Source organism: Danio aesculapii, chromosome 5, assembly GCF_903798145.1.
Source record: "Danio aesculapii chromosome 5, fDanAes4.1, whole genome shotgun sequence".
Taxonomy (NCBI): domain Eukaryota; kingdom Metazoa; phylum Chordata; class Actinopteri; order Cypriniformes; family Danionidae; genus Danio; species Danio aesculapii.
This window is the reverse complement of record NC_079439.1, coordinates 45,405,212-45,424,216: the sequence shown is the minus strand read 5'-3', so window position 1 is coordinate 45,424,216 and position 19,005 is coordinate 45,405,212. Positions and strand designations below refer to the sequence as shown.

The following is a 19,005-nucleotide window of genomic DNA, read 5'->3' as shown; positions in this document are numbered from 1 at the left end:
AATTTCTAATGGGACAAAATTAATTGACACAAAGGGGGATATATGCAGTCCCAAAAAATATTTGCCTACATTTTTAAAATTGTTTACAATTGTGTATAATTGTGTAATAAGATCTTTTATTGTCGCTGTGTCTACAACCAAAGGGAATGGGGGCTACTAGGGGTCCTCGGCAAATATACTGTCACTCAGGCATCCTGTTTACATAAAAAAAGGGAAAATTTTAAAATTAATATAATCCTATTTTTATTGACAATTCATTCAATTATTTATTTATTTATTGAAGAGGCAAGATTCCCTCAGTCTTGGTGTTGTACCTTGACCTGTTAAACTCACTGAAAATTTCCATAAAATGTTTTTAGGTGGAAGCTAAGTAAAAAAAAAATCATAACTAATATTAATATTATTATTTACATTTGATATGTCATTTAAAATTACATATATAATTAAATTTTATCTCTTGTTCTTATTCAGTAACATGCACAAGTTATTTGCAGTTATTATTATTATTATTTTCAGAAAAAACTACTTTTATAATGCTTTTATACTAGTCATTAATAAACTTAGGGAGCAGATGAAATATACTTTTTAAATAATTGTTTTTTTTCATTGCTTTTTTTTTCTTGGCCCTGTCGTCTCCTACCTGTAACAGCAGGTGGCGGTAGAAACTCGCTCGCAGTATGTTTTTTTTTTACTAATTGAGCTCCGATTTAAAGACATGTTAAAAGTGCTTAATTTGTTTTAATTTCATTGTTTGTCAAGATATCGTGTTAAGGCCCAGGATACACAAAGACACGTTTTTTTCTGGTTATTTGTTTCGTAAGTACATAGTTCTGTAAGGAGAGTCGACATGACAGCCAAGCTACTGTATGTTTTTAAAACGTTTGAACAGCGTGATAAAAAGTCTGACTTTCTGTAAATCTCCAAGAATTTTTTTATCCATGAACGACCACCAAAGATCAGATTGCAGAGTTGCACGTGACTCTCAGGAATCCGACACTACTATTTTAAGTTTCTAGTGTGCAGGTTTCCTAAATACTAATCCACGCAAAATGAATAAATGCCAACAATATAGGCCACTTTGGCACTAATATAGGCACTATTTTACTAAATTTCTTATGTATGTATACACACATTAAAAAATAATAAAAAAAGTGCTAAATAAAACGTCATAGCATTCACAGAAGACCACCACTAAACCCAATACCCGTCAAAAACTTTAATGGCCACAGGTTTGTTCCCACAGTGGTATAAGGGGGGATGAGGAGGGGGCTCCTGAACTCGTGAATGCAGCTGGTCGTGTCTCCAATAACTCAGTTTAAAGAGCGGCTCGTACGCTCACTGGTGGTTATCGCGCTTTCCTCTGTAATTATTCGCGTTCGAGTTGTCTTTGCTATGGGCCCGTACTTTTAAGAGGCAGGATTGTCGTGTGGGCACCGCACTCTGTGGTGAAGTTTGACCGGAGAGCGCACCGGACTGGATGCTCGCCGACCGTCTGCAGGACTTCAAGCCCGGGCGCTGCTGATTGATCCGAGTCCTTGGGAGAGCAGCGATGAGACGCTCTAACTCACATTCAAGTTAAAGCGATTGCATTTCTGAGCATTTTGGATTAACACGAGCTTTTAAGTGAATATGGGTCCTATTTGGATCCTTCTTCTTACCATTTTAATTGGATATAGCACAATCTCGCCCGGAGCAGAAGGTTGGTGTTCTTGTTATCGTGATTTTACTGAATTCATTGGTAAACGTGTTGCCTTGGTAGAGCCCGCAAATAAGCGCACATGATATTTTGAACAGTAAGTGCAATAATGTTTGTTAGCAAATCTGTAAAAATATCAGTTTTACTTATGCAAACCGAAAATGCGATAAACGTCAATGCGCAACACAGTGATATTTAAAAACTGATTGGGGTTTTAAGTGATGTTTACAAAACGGCGCCTGCATCATCTCTGTATCTTAATCATCAACTTACCTTTGCATGAATTTATAACTCAATAACTAGCTCGTTGTTATCGAGAAGTTATTGCGATTGTTTTTCAAGATTGTTTCTTATAGTAACACATGCTTTCTTGATTTGAGAAGCAAAACTTGAATTTTAGAGATTGCAAGAGATGAATTTATATTCAAGAGTTTCAATAGTTTCTATTCTGTTTCTGCACAGCTCGCAGTTGAATGCAGGTTTTATTATCTCAAGTGCATTTGAAATCTCTATATTCATTTTGCATAATTGCGTTTTGATTTTGCCTTTAACTATGTAGTTGCCTTTCAGTCATTACTTTCAACTGTGTGTGTTCACTGTAAGAACAAATGTGCAAAATGTGTACCTCCAGGGGTACAATGGCTTGTCACTTGGGAAGTACTCTCAAGGGTACACCAGTTTTACTCTTTCACATGGGTAATCACATTTCTGTACCCTGGCTGGCAGTACGTATGTAAATATGTACCTGAATTGTACGTTATAATGCTGTGGTACTACAATATACATTTTTCAAAAAGGTGCACATTTCTCTGCCCAAATTGACAAGCCTTTTGTATCATTTGATGTCAAATCTGTACTCAGTACGTCATTAAATATGCCATAGTGATGTTTATTACATTTATTAAACATACAGAACTTTTAAATTCAGACATTTTGTCACAACATCATTGTTTGAAGATTGATCACAATGTCATTAAAGGAAACATATATTGCACAATTTTACAAATAATAAAAATCATTGGATCATTTTCCAACAGTACACACTGCAATATTTACAACTTTACACTTTTCACAGACACATTATTCTCACCTTTTCAGGTAATGTATTTTAAGCTCTATCACAATGTGTCATACGTTTTTAGAAATAAAGGTATGCGAGTTGTCAATGGGGTGGTACCTTTTCAAAAGGTACAAATTTGTACCTAAAAGCCCCATATTAATACCTCAAAGGTACATATTAGTACCTAAAAAGTACAAAAGTGTTCCTCTTAAAACTTTTAGGTACTAATATGTACTTTTGGAGTACCAATAGGAACCCTTTAAGTACAAATGTGTACCTTTTGAAAAGGTACCACCCGAGCGACAGCTCACTTACCTTTATTTCTGAGAGTGTAACAGACATGTATTGCATACAAAACAGTTTAAAAAAGGTTTAATAAAACTGTGAATCGCAAGCAAATTAAGTTTAAGGGCGCAGTTCACCCAAAAATGTACATTTTCTCACTATGTACTCACCCTCAATTGGTTGCAAATCTTTATGATTATTTCCTCTGTTGAACAAGAAGAAGATATTTTGAAGAAAGCTGAAAACCTGCAATCAGGAAAAACAAATACTATGGGGGTCAAGTTACAGCCTCCCAACATTTTTCCACATATGCCATAAGGGTTTGAAACAAGTAAAGGGTGAGTAAATGATTATGGAATTTTCATTTTTGGGTGAACCATTTCATTAATTTTAACATCAGTGCTAAATGAAGTCAAACAAGCTCAAGATTAGTCTTAAAGCATCCCTTTCTCATTATAGCCTTTGAGGACAAACCGTTAAATTTCATTAATTAACCGTGTCACAATCTTTTGTGTTCTCTCACACTGGCCGACAACAATTGGGCATTTATAACTGCCCTATAGACATGCTTGGCATGACTGTGTCATTTGGCCACAAGTAATAATGAACTTGTGCCAGTGAAAGCTCGCATATTGATCTTTGTCCACTCTTGTTCACCTCATTTTCTCCATCCACAGGAGCGTGTGTCCATCAAGGCTCATTGTTTGCGGTACGTATACATTTCTCCTTGTTCTCTCTTCCTTCTGATCTGATGAGATTGTGCTGATATCTGGGGCTTTAAGTCATAATCCTGGCCCATTTATGCAAGTCGGACATTGCTTTGTTAATTATTTAGCAGCGCATTAGTGGCACTGAAAGTAGTCGCCTGATAAAGTATCAGTCAGAATAGGTTTCACAGTCACTACAGATGTATTTGTGCAGAAGTGCCTCATAAATAATGAAGAGTGCTGACTTTGTGAATGGTAATGTGGAGAAGATGGTCTAGATTATGCATCTTGGGAAGGGCAAAAAAAAAACTTCACTTTAGGTGTTTCTTCTACGGCTCAGTGGTAAATTGTCAGGTTTCAGAGTCCGAATCCCATGCATTTTGTGGTTGTGAATGATGAGATTGCTCCTTTGTTGTTCCATTTGCTGAATTAGTGGTTTGAATGTTAATATATGTGTCAAGTTTTGAACCTTTTGCTGGAATAATAACAACACACCTGTAAGCAATGCTTAATGCAACCTTCATACATGGGTATGTGGTACTCAACAGGTTTTCTTTCTGGTTTAAAAGAGAATAATGACACATTTTGGTGTCTGCTTTTGTGTAAAGACAGTAATTAAATATAGTGTAAACACATCAGCAGGATTCCATCATTCACTGCCCTGAGTACTGAGAACGGAAGTAAATGGTATGTGTGCATTATTTGCTATAATGCGGCTCCTACTGGGATTCAAGAGGCTTTGTGGGGAAAAGGGGGAGCATTTGGGGAAGACGGTCATGGGCAGGTGGAAACATGTTGGAGGGAGTCAGGAAGAGGCTCTTTGGAGTTCAAAAGAAAAGTCAGCCAAAACACCTGGACAAGGAGCCAAAGTGTCCCGATAGGAAAAGGCAGGATTTAAATTGTAATTATGGTTTCAGAATGTTTTCAGGAGTCGTTAGCAAGTCAAAGTACTGGTTAAGATCATAAGTGAATGGTCACACCTTGTCAAAACTTATTATTTATTTAGTTTGTTGGTGTGTTAGAAATAATATAAAAAGTTTGATGTTTCAGTTTGATGTTTATGTGTTTTGTGTTAGCTGATGAAAATGAATAAAAAGCAAAAGTTCTGTTCAAAGCTTTTGGACAGAATATGTATTTTGTTTGTTTATTTGAAATGAATACATTTATTTAGTTAATCAGTTTTAAATTCCTTATTATTTAACGTAAAATACTTTGCTCTAATGATGAGTATTATATTTATCTTTAAAGTACTATTAATCCTGAAAAAATACATCTCAAAGGTGACCGAGAAAGCTTAACGTGCTTCAGTTTAAGAAAACACATGCAATTACAAAAAACACCAGCAAATTGAGAAAAGATCTTCATGCGTTTGACAGCACATAAGCTGCAAATCCTCCAAGTTTCTCACAACCCAAACGTTTTACAAAAACGTGCTGCATTTTCTCAACGGAAATGCTTGAAGGAGACCCTAACACATGACAGCCTGGCTATTTAGGTTATAGTTATTTAGACTAGTAAATACTAAAGACATGAGAATCGGGATGTTAAAATAAACAAACAAAAACTTACCTTTCAAAGATCACCTTCAACTTCACTGAGCAATAGTCATGGCACAGCGGTGCCCATCACGTTTTTGGGTCTCCTTAAAACATTTTCGTGTTCCGATGTTTTTGTGTTGTGAGAAAATGCAGCGTATTTTCATAAATAGTTTGCGTTTTGAGAAAATGCAGCATGTTTCATTCATTTATTTGCGTTGAATATGTTGTGAGGATTTGCAGTCAAACGGATGAAGATCTTTTCTCAATTTGCTGGCGTTTTTTTGTAATTGTATGTGTTTTCTTAAACTGCAGCATGTTAAGCTCTCTTGGCCACTGTACATCTCAGTTTCTACAAAAAACAACGTCAAACAGAACAACTGTTTACAAGTTTGATTTTAAGGGTTCACACTTAGCTGATGATTGATAATAAAGCTTGTTTGGCATGCTGTCCTGGGAGAGAGCCCTGAGCTTATGAGATCCTCGAGTCCTGGGCTCCCTCCCATTTGCAGGGTGAAAGGGGAGTTTGAGCTCATGTAGATCTCGATGAACTCCCCCCGGCTTATTTCTGGCTAATGACATATATAGGATGGTTGAGGAGAGGTGTACTCGCTAAGCAATTGATCAATTTGGTATGTTCAATTTACTTAGGTTGCATGTTTTCTGGACTGTGGGAGGAAACCAGAGAACCCGAGGAAAACCCACACGAGCACGGGGAGAATGAGCAAACTCTGCACAGAAATGTCCACTGGTTTAGAAGGGATTTCAACCGGAGACATTCTTGCTGTGTGGCAACAGTGCTAATCACTGGGCTGCCGTGTCACCCATCTGGAAAGGAGTAGGGGTGGTCAGGGGGGATTCTTTAAGACGAAGATATTGAGATAGGAAAACTCTGGTTATTTATAGTGAGTTAGGAATCATCTGATTGAAGAATCAGAAATAAACTTCACAAAGTGTGAAATGTGTCTTGTTTCACCAAATCATCATTTCTGGAGGATCATTAAGATCTGGATCTGAAGACTGAAGTAATGGTATCTAATTTGCCAGCACACTAATGAAGTGCATTTAAAAATATATATATAGAAGGGGTGGCACATCTATATATCGGTGGTTAACACTGTCGCCTCACAACAGGAAGGTCGCTGGTTTGTGTACTGGCTTAGTTAGTTGGCATTTCTGTCTGGAGTTTGCATTTTCTCCCTGTGTTCACGTAGGTTTCCTCCGGGTACTCCGTTTCCCCCCACAGTCCAAAGACATGCGCTATAGGTGAATTGAATAAGATAAATTGGCTGTAGTGTATGAGTATGAATGAGTGTTTGTGGGTGTTTCCGAGTATTGGGTTGTGGCTGGAAGGGCATCCGTTATGTAAAACATATATTCTGAAACAGTTGGTGGTTCATTCCACTGTGGCGACCCCTGATAAATAAGGGACTAAGCCGAAGGAAAATGAATGAATGAATAAATGCAGCCATAATGTGTACATAGTATTTTTTTGAGTATTTTTTCTCAAACAAATGCAGCCATGGTGAATATAAAAATCTTATCAAACCCAAAGTTTTGAACAGTATATTGTGTATTAATTCGTATAGTTTATTTTGTGGTGGCACAAACAAACTTTATTGTGTGCCGCAGAAACCTGAACTTGAACATGGATAATTAATGAGCCTGTTGAGAGAGATGTTTAGCAGCTGATGTAGAAAAGTTTTTCAATTATTATGTATGAATGACTGTGCCTTCCTTCATAGTTTAAAAAAGAGAGTGTTCTATACAGCTACTGCGAATACAACAGTATGGTATGACAGATGCAGGAACCTCTCAAGAGTGTTAATTTCATCTTAGCAGGAATGATTTAATACAGCAGTTTTTGCATTTCTGCTGTGAAGATTCTTTGCAATGAATACAGTACAAAGATTAATGAGTCACCGTGCAATAGCGCTCAACCTTCCCAATCCAGCAGCACATTCTGAAATAAGGTACAGCACCACATCTAAACATATCGCTCGTGCCCTGGAGCACAAATTCCCTGCATTGCAAGTAGTTCACCCCTAAGCAAATGGAAATGTAGGGCAGCTCAAGAATAGAACCATCCAAACGCAGAACCCCTGAAATGACGTATTTTGCTTGTTTGATTTGGTGTCAAATAAAATGTTTAACTAAGAAAAAAAAATGTTTAACTCATTTCTACACAGATCTAGTATATGCCTGGGGAGCAGAACTGACATTTTTATGGAGTATGCATTATTCATTATACATGCATATAGACCTATATTTTATAACCTTCAAATGTAATGTACATTATATTTAAAATATCTTGACAATCTCTTCTTTTCTCTTATGACCTGTTGATGAGCGCAAGGGAGGGACAACATGTCACTCACAGATATTGACCAATAACAAGAAGTAATGATCTAACCATCCATTCGATTCCCAAAAGAAATAAATCTAATTATATCCTTAAGATTTTCTAGTTTCTAGAAGCCCTTTAACTTGAATATACTTCACATGAAGGAACATAAGATGACTGCAACTTGATTTTAAACTGATTTTAGCATTATTTGAGTCATCTGAACATGTCATTTTTAAAAAGCTTTTTTAAACCTACAAATAGATTCGTTCATGTGTTGTAAGAAATACAGCATAGCTACAATTGACTTCAAACTGATATTCATAGTGCTTCTACATCCAAGCCACCCATGATGCCTTTTTCGGTGGTCAGCATGTTCTACAGAGGATATAGGCCTGAGCTTCATGACCTCGAGGCACATGGAGATTCTGCCCATTTTAAGCCTCATTAGGGTGTTTTTGTGATGTTCTAATACCATCTATTCAACGAGAGGTCAATGTAGCCTGTTTAATTAGGCCTCATTGCACCTAAGTATAAAGCTGAACGCTAATCTTACAGACTTTGATATGAGATTGAGAAGAATGCATTAAAGCAACAAAACAAGACACATTCAGTATATTTCTACTTTATTGATCTCATGTTGCTAGCAGTCACATAAATGTATTATTTACCATTTAAATTGTACAGATAAGGGTTGTATATCAAATTGTGGCAAACAGGGCCTATTTATTCAAGCTATGTTCATGGATGAAGTGTTATATGGGTATTTGTATGGATAACTTAAATTCATTTTGGGTGACTGGCTTTCACCCTCTTTCTGAACATAGAAATTTGTCTCACTGATTGAGTTAAACACCAATATGACAAACCAGTTGGGTTCAGAGCAACTTAGCATTCTGTTATTGAATCAGGATTTTCTGGATGTTTAAACAGTGAATCGAATTTGAATTGTTCTTAAGCCTGCACATAGATGCGATCTACTTGCGTAAAAGCAAGCACCCTGCTTGACTAATAGACAAACAGTCTGAGCTGTCTAAAACCTCCTCAAACAGCTAGCTCTGGCACGACAGTTCCATCTCAGAGCTGTTTGTCTGGAGGTCATCGCCTTTTGTTCCTCAGTTCATTCTGAGTGATTATCTTACAGCTCTAAGCTGAAGCGTGTTTGCATGTTGTCTATTGCTGTGGACAGATTTTAAATGGTGTGCATTCTTTAACGTGACCTCACGGGAAAAGCTAACCTTTGTGCAATGTTTGTTTTAAAATGGGCACAAAAAAGTGAATGTTTGGGCATCGACAGTTTCTCCAAGCAACTTCTAAGACCCCCCCCCCCCCCCCCCACTCTGCTACCTAAAAAGTAAAGAACATTTAAACTGGTTTCTGCCCCTCAGATTTGTACATTCTGTCATTTTTTTATCACTCCGATATTCTGATATTCCAAATCTGTATGAATTGCAGTTTAGACTGGAGAAGAGTCAAAGTGAATTGAACTTTAAATATCTAAACATTTAAAGCTTGTCTTCACAAATGTTGTTCTAAGCCTCAAAGTTTGTGAATGTTCGCAGGCCCTACAGATATAGTCATGTAAACAAGTATAGTAAGTGAAGCACTGCTAATCAAATGGCTGAACTGATCATCAGCAGAAGTTTTATCACTTGGTTGGTCTGGAGTCTTCAGATGTGTGTGAACACAATGCCTGTCCCACAGATAGAGCTTAGCCAATGAACAAGACAATGATCCCAAGCACATCATCAAATCCACAACAGAACAGCTAAAAAGAGAGTAAAAAAAGATGTTGCAACAGGCCTGTCAAAGTCCAGAGCTCATCCTGACTGAAATGCTGTGGCATGAACTTTGCAAAAAACATTTCCAGAATGATCTGAGAGAATGATAAGGTCATACAGAAAATGATTACGTTCATTAATGCTAATAAAACTGAATCTACAGGCATCTGAATCATTTTGTTTTTATGACTTTTTTTAATCTCAGCTTTATTTTTGTTAAAGAAATAACGAGACAGTGTGGTAGGTTATGTGATGTTGGTTTTATCTTCAAAATTTTAAGATCTGCCAAGGACCATATAGGTTTAGGTTTTTATATAGATTTATATATATATATATATATATATATATATATATATATATATATATATATATATATTAGGGTTGACAATGCTAAGCCGGCATCGCCGATCATCCGCCCCGCCCCGTCACAAATCCACTTGCGAAAAATACACACTTAGGCCCCATTTACCCTAAAAGGTCTTAGTTTTAAAATGGCATTTTAGAACGAAAGTGATCCACATCCACATAGTGTTTTATCTAGCATTTCTGAACAGCCCTCCGTCCGCTGAAATCGCACATCACGTGACCACACACACTGTCATGCGCTCGTCTGAGCTCCAGAGAGCTTTTGTTATCGTACAATGCCATCACCCAACCCTCTAATATATATATAATCTACTCTCTCGATGTGGTCCAAGTTTTGGTTTCCCTCAGATTCATTTTTTACTCTAACTTGGAATTCAGTTTTACATGAAACATCATGAGAAATTTGATGAAACGAATTCCAGGAAAAGAGACCTCTTGAGTTTGGCTACCTGTTGCTCTCCCTTAAGTGCAGCTGCTGGCAGAAGTCAACTCTCTGGCAGTCAGAATAATTCATGTTCAGACCTGATTCATTCTGACATTTAGGATTCAGCACTTCATGCACTACAATTTCACCCCCTGCTGATCCGCCAAAAGATGGAGGTTTTGCGAATGGCCTGCTGCTGTCGTGCGAGATAAATTGACAGGCCTCATTTCAAAGGTCAATTTGAAGTTGAATTGCTCGCCGCTTTCCAATTTAACCCAGGAAACTTTGTGGAAACTCTCGCATCTGAGCTTCAGCTTCTCTGTGTGGTTATCTGCACATCAGTGACTTCACCTTGCTATTGTTTCCGCTGTGTTTTTGAACGTGGCTCCCCCTGTGAATTCCATGGAGACGAGCGGAGGTGAAACGACAGAGGTGCGGAAAGATGGTAGCCTGAGGACAGACAGCCAGACGGGGCCTGTCTCTGGCTCCAGCCTTCTCCCCCCTCAAGTGCCTAATTTTGGTTCTTGCTCATGTTCTCCTCTTCAGTGGCAAAACAAAGACTTCACGGTGTGGCCTGCCGCACAAGACGCTGGGACTGAGTTTGCACTTGTTTTGCTAGTAAAGAGATCTTCACACATCAAATCTACAGGTCTTGGAGAAAATCCCAACTGATAACAAGAGATCCAACATCGAGCCTCGGCCAAGGAATCTATCTTCCAACTCCAGCTTTTTTTTAGCAGTGTTTCATAATGAACTTAACTAGAGGCAAGACCCTGGCAGGTTCATGCAACAAAATGAATAGCTATTATAATCAGCATCTGTTCAATTCAGCCTGGCATTTATGAGAGTAATTTAGGCATGATTTGTGATAAAATTGAGGTGCGTGATTCCTATCTTGACTGTGTGCAGGAATTTTATTACAAAGCTCCTTTTGAGAGCATTAAATGGAAACTCTTTAGATGTTTTCGCCGGTTTAAAGGGGATGTCTGTGTCAGTTGTGGAAATATTAATCCACCTCATGAATGGCCCTTTATCATCAGCGCCAGTTTAAATCATGGGGAATTAGAAAGCAAATACCCGGGAGACTCTTTCAGTGCTTTATTATTAAACTTGAACTTCTTTAATAGCAGGATTGGACTTTAAATAGAAGATTTCCCAAATCATGGCTAAGAGAAGCACTGCAATCAAAAGATAAAACATCTCAGAGCCTGTCATTTACACAGTTTAGTGCAATTCACATCCTATTCATAGTGTGTTGTGTTTAATACTCTGAGCGGATGCATAACTGTGTGTGAGTTTATATTATGTGCTGTATTGTGTATGCTGTGTAATAATATATTTCTTTGTTGGTGTGATAAGGTGTTTAGTGGCTTTTAAGAAGCTACCGTGAAATTAAAAAAATTCTTCAAAGCTGTGGATTGGTTGCACCTACCTGTGGCATTTTCTGTTGTATTGCTGGATATTGCTTTTGTAAGAAACTATTATAATATGGAACTGGATGTCTGATGATTTACAGGACGGTATGGTGGTTCAGTTGTTAGCACTGTCGCCTCACAGCAAGAAGTTCGCTGGTTCGAGTCTCAGCTGGGCCAGTTGGCATTTCTGTGTGCAGTTCGCATGTTCTCCTCGTGTTTGCATGGGTTTCCTCCGGGTGCTCCAGTTTCCCCCACAGTTAAAAGATATGCGTTATAGATAAATTGAATAAACTAAATTGGCCATAGTGTATGAGTGTGTGTGAATGAGTATATGGGTGCTTCCCATTACTGGGTTGTGGCTGGAAGCACATTCGCTGTGTAAAACAGATGCTGGATAAGTTGGCGGTTCATTTCACTGTGGTGAGCCCTGATGAATAAAGGGACTAAGCCGAAGGAAAATAAATGAATGAATTAATGAATGATTAATTTACACAGACATTTCAATACATAACATTTAACTGTAGTTTCAGGTAAAATAAAGTCTAGAGCAGGGGTGCCCAAACTTTTTCTTATAAAGGGCCAAAATCCAAGCTTTAATGAGAGCTTTGGGCTGAAGGTAAAAATGACAAACTCTATTACATTAAAGTTGCCAATGGTAATTTCCTAATTTATTTCATAATAATTAAAAATAAAAAGAAAAGATTACTTCAACTGTATTTACTAATGCATTCTATTAAAAAAAATGTATATTACTTTAACAAACGTTGCCTTGATTTACATGCTGATGTCTTCTGCTTTGTCTCCTATTCGTTAAGTTACACTAAGTACATTTTTTTAATCTCTTTCATTTACAACATTTAATTGAAGCATTTATTTCATTTTTGTTTGTTTTTGTAGCTCAGCAATAAAACAAACAAACAACAGGTTACATTAAAATAGAATGAGAATCTCTTTTAAAGGCATTCCCCAACCCCAATCATTTTTCCTCTGGCCAAATCAAAGGATGCAAAGGGCCAACTTTGGCCTGCAGGCTTTAGTTTGGGCATCTCTGGTCTAGAGGCACTAAAAATATTACTTTTGTTCTTTTAAAACAATAAAATATGATTTCTGAGCAGATCATATGAATAAAGGGTTAATTTTGCTCAGTCTAGTGTAGTTTAATTTCAAACATGATCTTAGTGTGCAGGCAATGGTTCTTTCTTATCTAGATTACTGTCCAGTGGTATGGTCGAGTGCATTACAGTTAGTCCAGAATAGAGCTGCACGACTAATTTTAAACTGCAATAGAAGGGTTAATATTATTTTAAAATATTAGGTTGTTTATTTAGGTTGTGTCATGATCACCAGCGATCAAGTAGCGGCAGATCACTTAAGGACTACAAATCCACCATTTCTGGACTACAAGACCCAGTCATGCTCCACACACCCAACTGGTTCCAGATCCTGACTGATTGCATACACACAGCTGATGCTGCTTAAGTACTAATTACACACACATATATACAGCTCACTTTGAGATACTCATGGCTGAGTCTTCTGTAACCAGGGGAAGTGACTTTGACAACAGAGGTGCGGATCCACATGCAGGTTTATTAGAATGGTCAGGCAAGCAGTGGTCAATGCAGGGGCAAACAGATGTATAAGGGAAATCTAGAGTCGTAGTCAAATTATCAGGCAGATTGTCACGAGGCAGGCAGCAGACAGGAATACACAGATAAACAAGGCAAGGATCAAAACACAGCAAAACAGGACAAAGGAAAATGCGTTGTAGTGTCACTAAAACCCTAGACAAAACTCACAACAACTGAGAGTTAGTGTGCTGTGTATATATAGTGCAGTAATCAGTCCAAAAGCAGCTTCAGCTGTGCGTGTCTAATCAATGGGGACTTGGAACAGGTGAGTGTGTGTGTGTGTTGCATGACTGGATCTGTAGTCCATAAACTGGCAGATTTGTAGTCCCATGTGAGTGTGACTGTTTTCCAGCGATCTCTGGTGTTTTTGATCGCTGGTGATCATGACAATTGGTGAAGGATAGGGTAATTGTTTCTCTGTTGTGTTTCATAAGAAATATTTCTGTTTTAAGATTTCCAAGTGTATTGTACTGTCAACTTTTGTATAGTAATGCTATTCATAATTTTAACACCAGGCATGCATCAAAAATAAATTTTTTACTTCCTGTTTCAAAAACTAAAACTAATGCAACGCAATGGACTGTAATGTATTGAGGAATGAAAACATGGAATGAATTGCCATCAGGCATTACATGCGTTGTAACGAGTAAAATGAGGTTTCAAAACTTGTTGAAAAAAATATTTAATAGCACAATATTAAGTGGATTGTTGATCTGGATGTAATGTATACATTTTGGGTTTTTATATTTTTGTATTGGTCCTTGTTATGCATTAATGTAATTTTATTTTGTGTTTGATGTTCCCCAGGAAGAATAGCCACTACCTTGGGGAGCCTGATAAATAAATAAATTGGTGCCATTTGCTAGACATTTAATTTCCAAATTATACATGCAACAAACAGCGTAATATAATGCCAAAGTCATGTTTAAAGTCACAGAGAAATAAAAAAAATATGCGGTTTAATATCAGACACCTCACATTTCAGTCTAAAACTGCTGTAAGGCTGCATAATATATCATGTCAGCATGCATTCACATGCCAATGTGGGTATTCACAATAGTCACACCGCAGGATGTGTGATGTCATTTTGGATCACTGTTGTTTAGGGACATCAGTAAACCTAAAGCACTCCTTTTTTATTTGTGCTTTTTTGTAACTATATATTTTTTTATCATTTACATGCAAAGCTTGTCATTTGAATTAAATTTTGAATAATTAACTCTTTCCAAATAGAGCTACTAAAGTCATCCAGTGAAACTGTTTTTATATCACAGAAAACCAAAATATCACAACATATTTTTTCCTCCAATATATTGTGTTCCTGAACTGCATTGAAATGTGCTATAAGTGATGCAGTATCATTTTGTTCCCACATCTGATTTACTTTCATCAGATTTTATTAGCTAAACTCAGAAGAACAACAGCCCTCTTTACTTTTCAACAGCTTAATGCATCTTTTTTAAACAAGATTTATACATTTTTATTTCCACCACCAGTCACACACCTCCCCCATCAGAAATCCCCCTCGGGGTGTTTTTTTAAGAGTTGCATGAGAATTAAAGAGACGTGGGGGGGCTCAGAGCAACACAATGGTGTAGGCGGGTTAAGTGAGGCTTCTAAATGTTTAGTGACCTTTACACCGTAGACCTTCTTGTAAGCAACACAAGTGTGGGGGTCAAACCTCGTCAGGAAGTGTGTAACGTCCAACTGTTCTGCCACAGAAGAACGAGATTCAACTCATTAGCAAAGTCATCGGTAGCTCTCTCTTTTAGCTTACTTGTTAATTCTACTAAAGTGTTTAACAACTGTCTTTTTAAAGGAAGGTTCTTTCCAGTTCTTCCAGTCATTAGAATATCCAACATTTAAAGTCCTAGTTCAGCCAAAAAATGTAAATTTACTCGCCTTCAAATAGTTTCAAACTATGATGAGTTTCTAAATTGATGCTAGACACAAAAGAAAATGTATACTGTAAAACTCAAAAAGTTAAGGTAACTCAATTCATTTCAGGAAACTGATTTCAACAAATCATTTGAGTTAAAAAACTAATCCTAATAAGTACTGTGAACTTAATCCAGTTGAGTAAATGAAGCGATTTGAGCACATTAAAATGCGATAAATGAAGAGAACTCAAAATAACTGAGTACTGTAAAACCCAATAAGTTACGGCAACTCAAATCATTTGAGGAAACCGATTGCAACAAACCATTTCAATTAAAAAGCTAATCTATATGAGTACTGTGAACTTACTCCATTTAATTTGAAGTAATGAGGTAAAGTTGGTAAAGTTGGCTGTTGGGTTTTACAGTGTATATAAATGTTAGAAACCTGTAACCACTGACTTTCATAGTAAGATAAACAAACACTATGGAAGTCCATGGTTACAGGTTTCCAACATTTAAAAAAAGAAACAGACAGGTTCGTGACAAGTGAAGTTTGAGTAAATGATGGCAGAATGTTCAGTTTTGAGTGAACTACCCCTTTAAGAAATTATACACTCAGCTACACAAGCTTATTATTTTTTTAATGAAAGAAGATCAAAGCTTGTCCTCGACTGAACTAATTAAAGTTACAGGGTCTTTTTAGCAACGGGCCGCCCCAGTAAACCTTGCTTCTCAGTGGTGTTTGGATGCCACAAACAAACCTGTGGGTGTATTAATAGAAGGCAATTACTGTACATCTGCTTGGGGTCGTGCTTCCCATGCCACTTTTTTATAGACATTCTTTATCTTGTCTGTTGGAAATAGCAGGCAACCTCCACCCTCTTTCTTATGCGAGTCAGTAAAGTGTGCTTACTTTTGTGGCAGTTAGGGAAGGTAAACAAGCGCCTCTGATTGTTCACCACCCTCCACACACCGGGATCCACAGACGCCATTAATCTCATCAGTTCAAAGCTGCCATCACCCACAAGCTCGGTTCAACAACCAAATCCTCCAGGGCAACGTTTTTTTTCTCACAGATCTCACACTTCTGTTGGGTAAATGAAGTTAGACATGTTGGGGTAGTTGAAACCATGTATTATTAATATCTCTGATGATTTGTATTGTAAATATGTGGCCAGCCAATACATCAGTGGTCATAATCATAAATACAGTGTTTTAAATTCCTTGTTAAATGTGAGATTTAAGTCTAGTTCTCCAAGTGTTAACATATAAAAATATCAATCTTTATTTATTTTCACATTTAACATTACTGGAAATAGATGGTTTTACGCCTGATTTACACACAGGTCGTCAACACATGACGGATGTCTGAAGTTGGGGCTGACGCAATTGTCACAGCAGTGTCAGTCAATGAAATTAATCCGTAATCGGCTACTGTCTGAGCTTTTCATAAAGTTATCTGATTGCTGAAACTTCCATTGGCGCTTAGAAAGTTGAGAAATTAATAGCTTCTGCAGTGAGTAACGCCGCTGAAGAAGCACAGATGGATTTACAATTCAGTTCGGCAACGCTTGACGTCACCTTGTGTAAATTGGGTGTTAGGCATGTACTGTTTTGTTTTGCAATAGTAAAAGCATTGTTTATGATATTTAGTTTGATTTGAAGCATACAGGTCAACTATTTGTAATTAAGCTTATGTAGATTGATATGTGCTAAATATATCACTTATCTGCAACAAAACAGTTCAAATTGCCTGATTTTGTAATTGTAGGCTTACATTTTTTTTTTAATTGTAAACCTCAATATATAATAATTAAAGTACTGGTACACTTTTAACGTGTTAGTTCTTTAAATTCCAGTTACACTGACAGTTTTTCAGTGTTAATTTATAATCAAAATCAAAATAACATGAAATAAAGTGAATGGGTGGTGCCTGTGTAATTATTGTAAGAGTAGCTCATTATTGTAATATTTAGGCTTAACAAAAAAGTTTTCTGAAGTTTTCATATAAATATCTGATTTGTTCCATTTCATACATTTCCCATGCTTTTTTATTCAGCATGTGATGCATTTAATAGCTTTTCTTAGTACAAAATAGTAGTATATTTAGAAGTATATTTAGAAGTATATTTTCACTTTCATAGTTTTGGACATGACTGTTAAAGGTGTAGTTCCTAGGGCTGAGAGATATCAAAGAAAAATGTGATATGGGATAGCAGACTAAATAATATGTATTCGATATGCGATACGATATTTACAAAAATTACATTACATAACCAACATGTTTCTTGGGCATACTCACACTAGGTACAGTTGCCTTGAACCATGCCGAAACGCACTTGTCCTCTCTCCCCTCGTACAGATCCATAACTTTAGCTCATAAGTTATCATAAAAGTCCTCATGCTGCGCATATAAGGAGGTTTGCTGAAGGTGGCTGCTGACGTGCAGTGAAGGGGTTGTATCTTTAATAAACTATGACAGTTCGCGTTCATTGAAAAGCAAGAATGATTAATAAATCCATATGAAACAGTCCCTTAAAAGTGACGTTGTGTCTTCAGTTTTGTGTTCAGGCATGCTTTGCACTCACACTACAAGCGTACCGTGCCAAAGCCTAACCGAACCGCACTCTGGCTGGGCCTCCAACTGGGCCATGACCGGCCAACTGAACCATGCCTGGACCTGATATGGAGCACTCACACTTGTCAAACGAACCAGGAAACATGCCCGGGCATGGTTCGGATAACCTAATGTGAGGGCACCCATATTATTTCTATAAGAAAGCATTGCTATAACTACTGAAAGCCATGCTTTACTGTTGCATAAAACTAATCAGACATTTTAACAATGTAGATAAGCAACAACAACAAAACAGCACCATCACTTTGCTCCACTGGTATAGTTATATAAATTTGAAAAAAAAAAGAAAAGAAAACAATCAGATGAACAAAAACTCTTAAAAAACCGTACTTCCTTTCTTAACATGGCTTGCTTGCTTGCTTGCTTGAAACCAGCATGTCCACTCTCCGTATTGACATGTAACTAGATTGCCTGATGTGCTGAAAAGTCTTTCAGAGTGTGTGCTATAGTGGCAGGCACACAAAGATACTTCTGTATCAAATTGCTCCTTTATGGAAAACCTTTGCAATATGTATTGCAAAATGTGCACTTTTTTTGCATTTTAATAATTTTGATATATTGCATACCTCTAGTAGTTACCAGCATACTGTCCACAGATTCTTTAACACTTTTCGGAACAGTAAGGGTTTCATTTTGCAGCTACCTGTGGGATACGAAAAAATTTCATTATTATTTTCTATTTGAATTTCCTCCAGATATTACACAGATATTAGAGTTGGTCACAAGATGTGTTTCTCCACGGGCTTCCTGCCAATTTTCCAGAAGAATTGTTCCATCAATTTTAGCCTCCCATTTTTTCTCTTTATCTGTAAGGTGTTATTTGATTTCTTTGACAAATTTCCCTTATACCCCCTTAGATATCCCTTAGACAAATATCCCTTAGAAGTGTTTTTGACCATGTCACTTTTTTTAAGTCTATGGGTTTTTTTTAACACATTCGAATTCCCTTTTCATTGTGAGAAAATGTTTCATTGTGAGAAAACGTCTCAGCAAAAAGTTTATTTTGTAGTTGGACTTAACAATACAATGTTGAAAAGGAAATTCTAGGCCATATTGTTTGAGCAATTTAACATATACAAATGTGCATGATTTTTTTGATCACCAGATCACCATTGTAGTTATTACTGGTGTAGAAAAGTGACTATTTAAGGTTTACGTTCGACACAATACAATTTAATAAAGATCTAATAGACGTTTAGCTTAAATTACAAAACTGAATTCTAAATATAAATGTGAAAAATTT

At 37.0% G+C, this 19,005-nt stretch overlaps 1 protein-coding gene across 2 annotated transcripts in view; it reads left to right on the top strand.

Moving 5' to 3' along the window:
* The first annotated feature begins 1,311 nt into the window (after positions 1-1,311).
* Positions 1,312-19,005, top strand: part of fras1 (Fraser extracellular matrix complex subunit 1) — a 252,169-nt gene continuing 234,475 nt past the window's right edge. For both annotated transcript variants that reach the window (XM_056458293.1, XM_056458292.1), the window contains exons 1-2: positions 1,312-1,699; positions 3,719-3,750. In XM_056458293.1, coding sequence (XP_056314268.1) covers positions 1,630-1,699; positions 3,719-3,750 — 102 coding nt within the window. In that variant the 5' untranslated portion in view covers positions 1,312-1,629. The remainder of the gene's footprint in view (positions 1,700-3,718; positions 3,751-19,005) is intronic.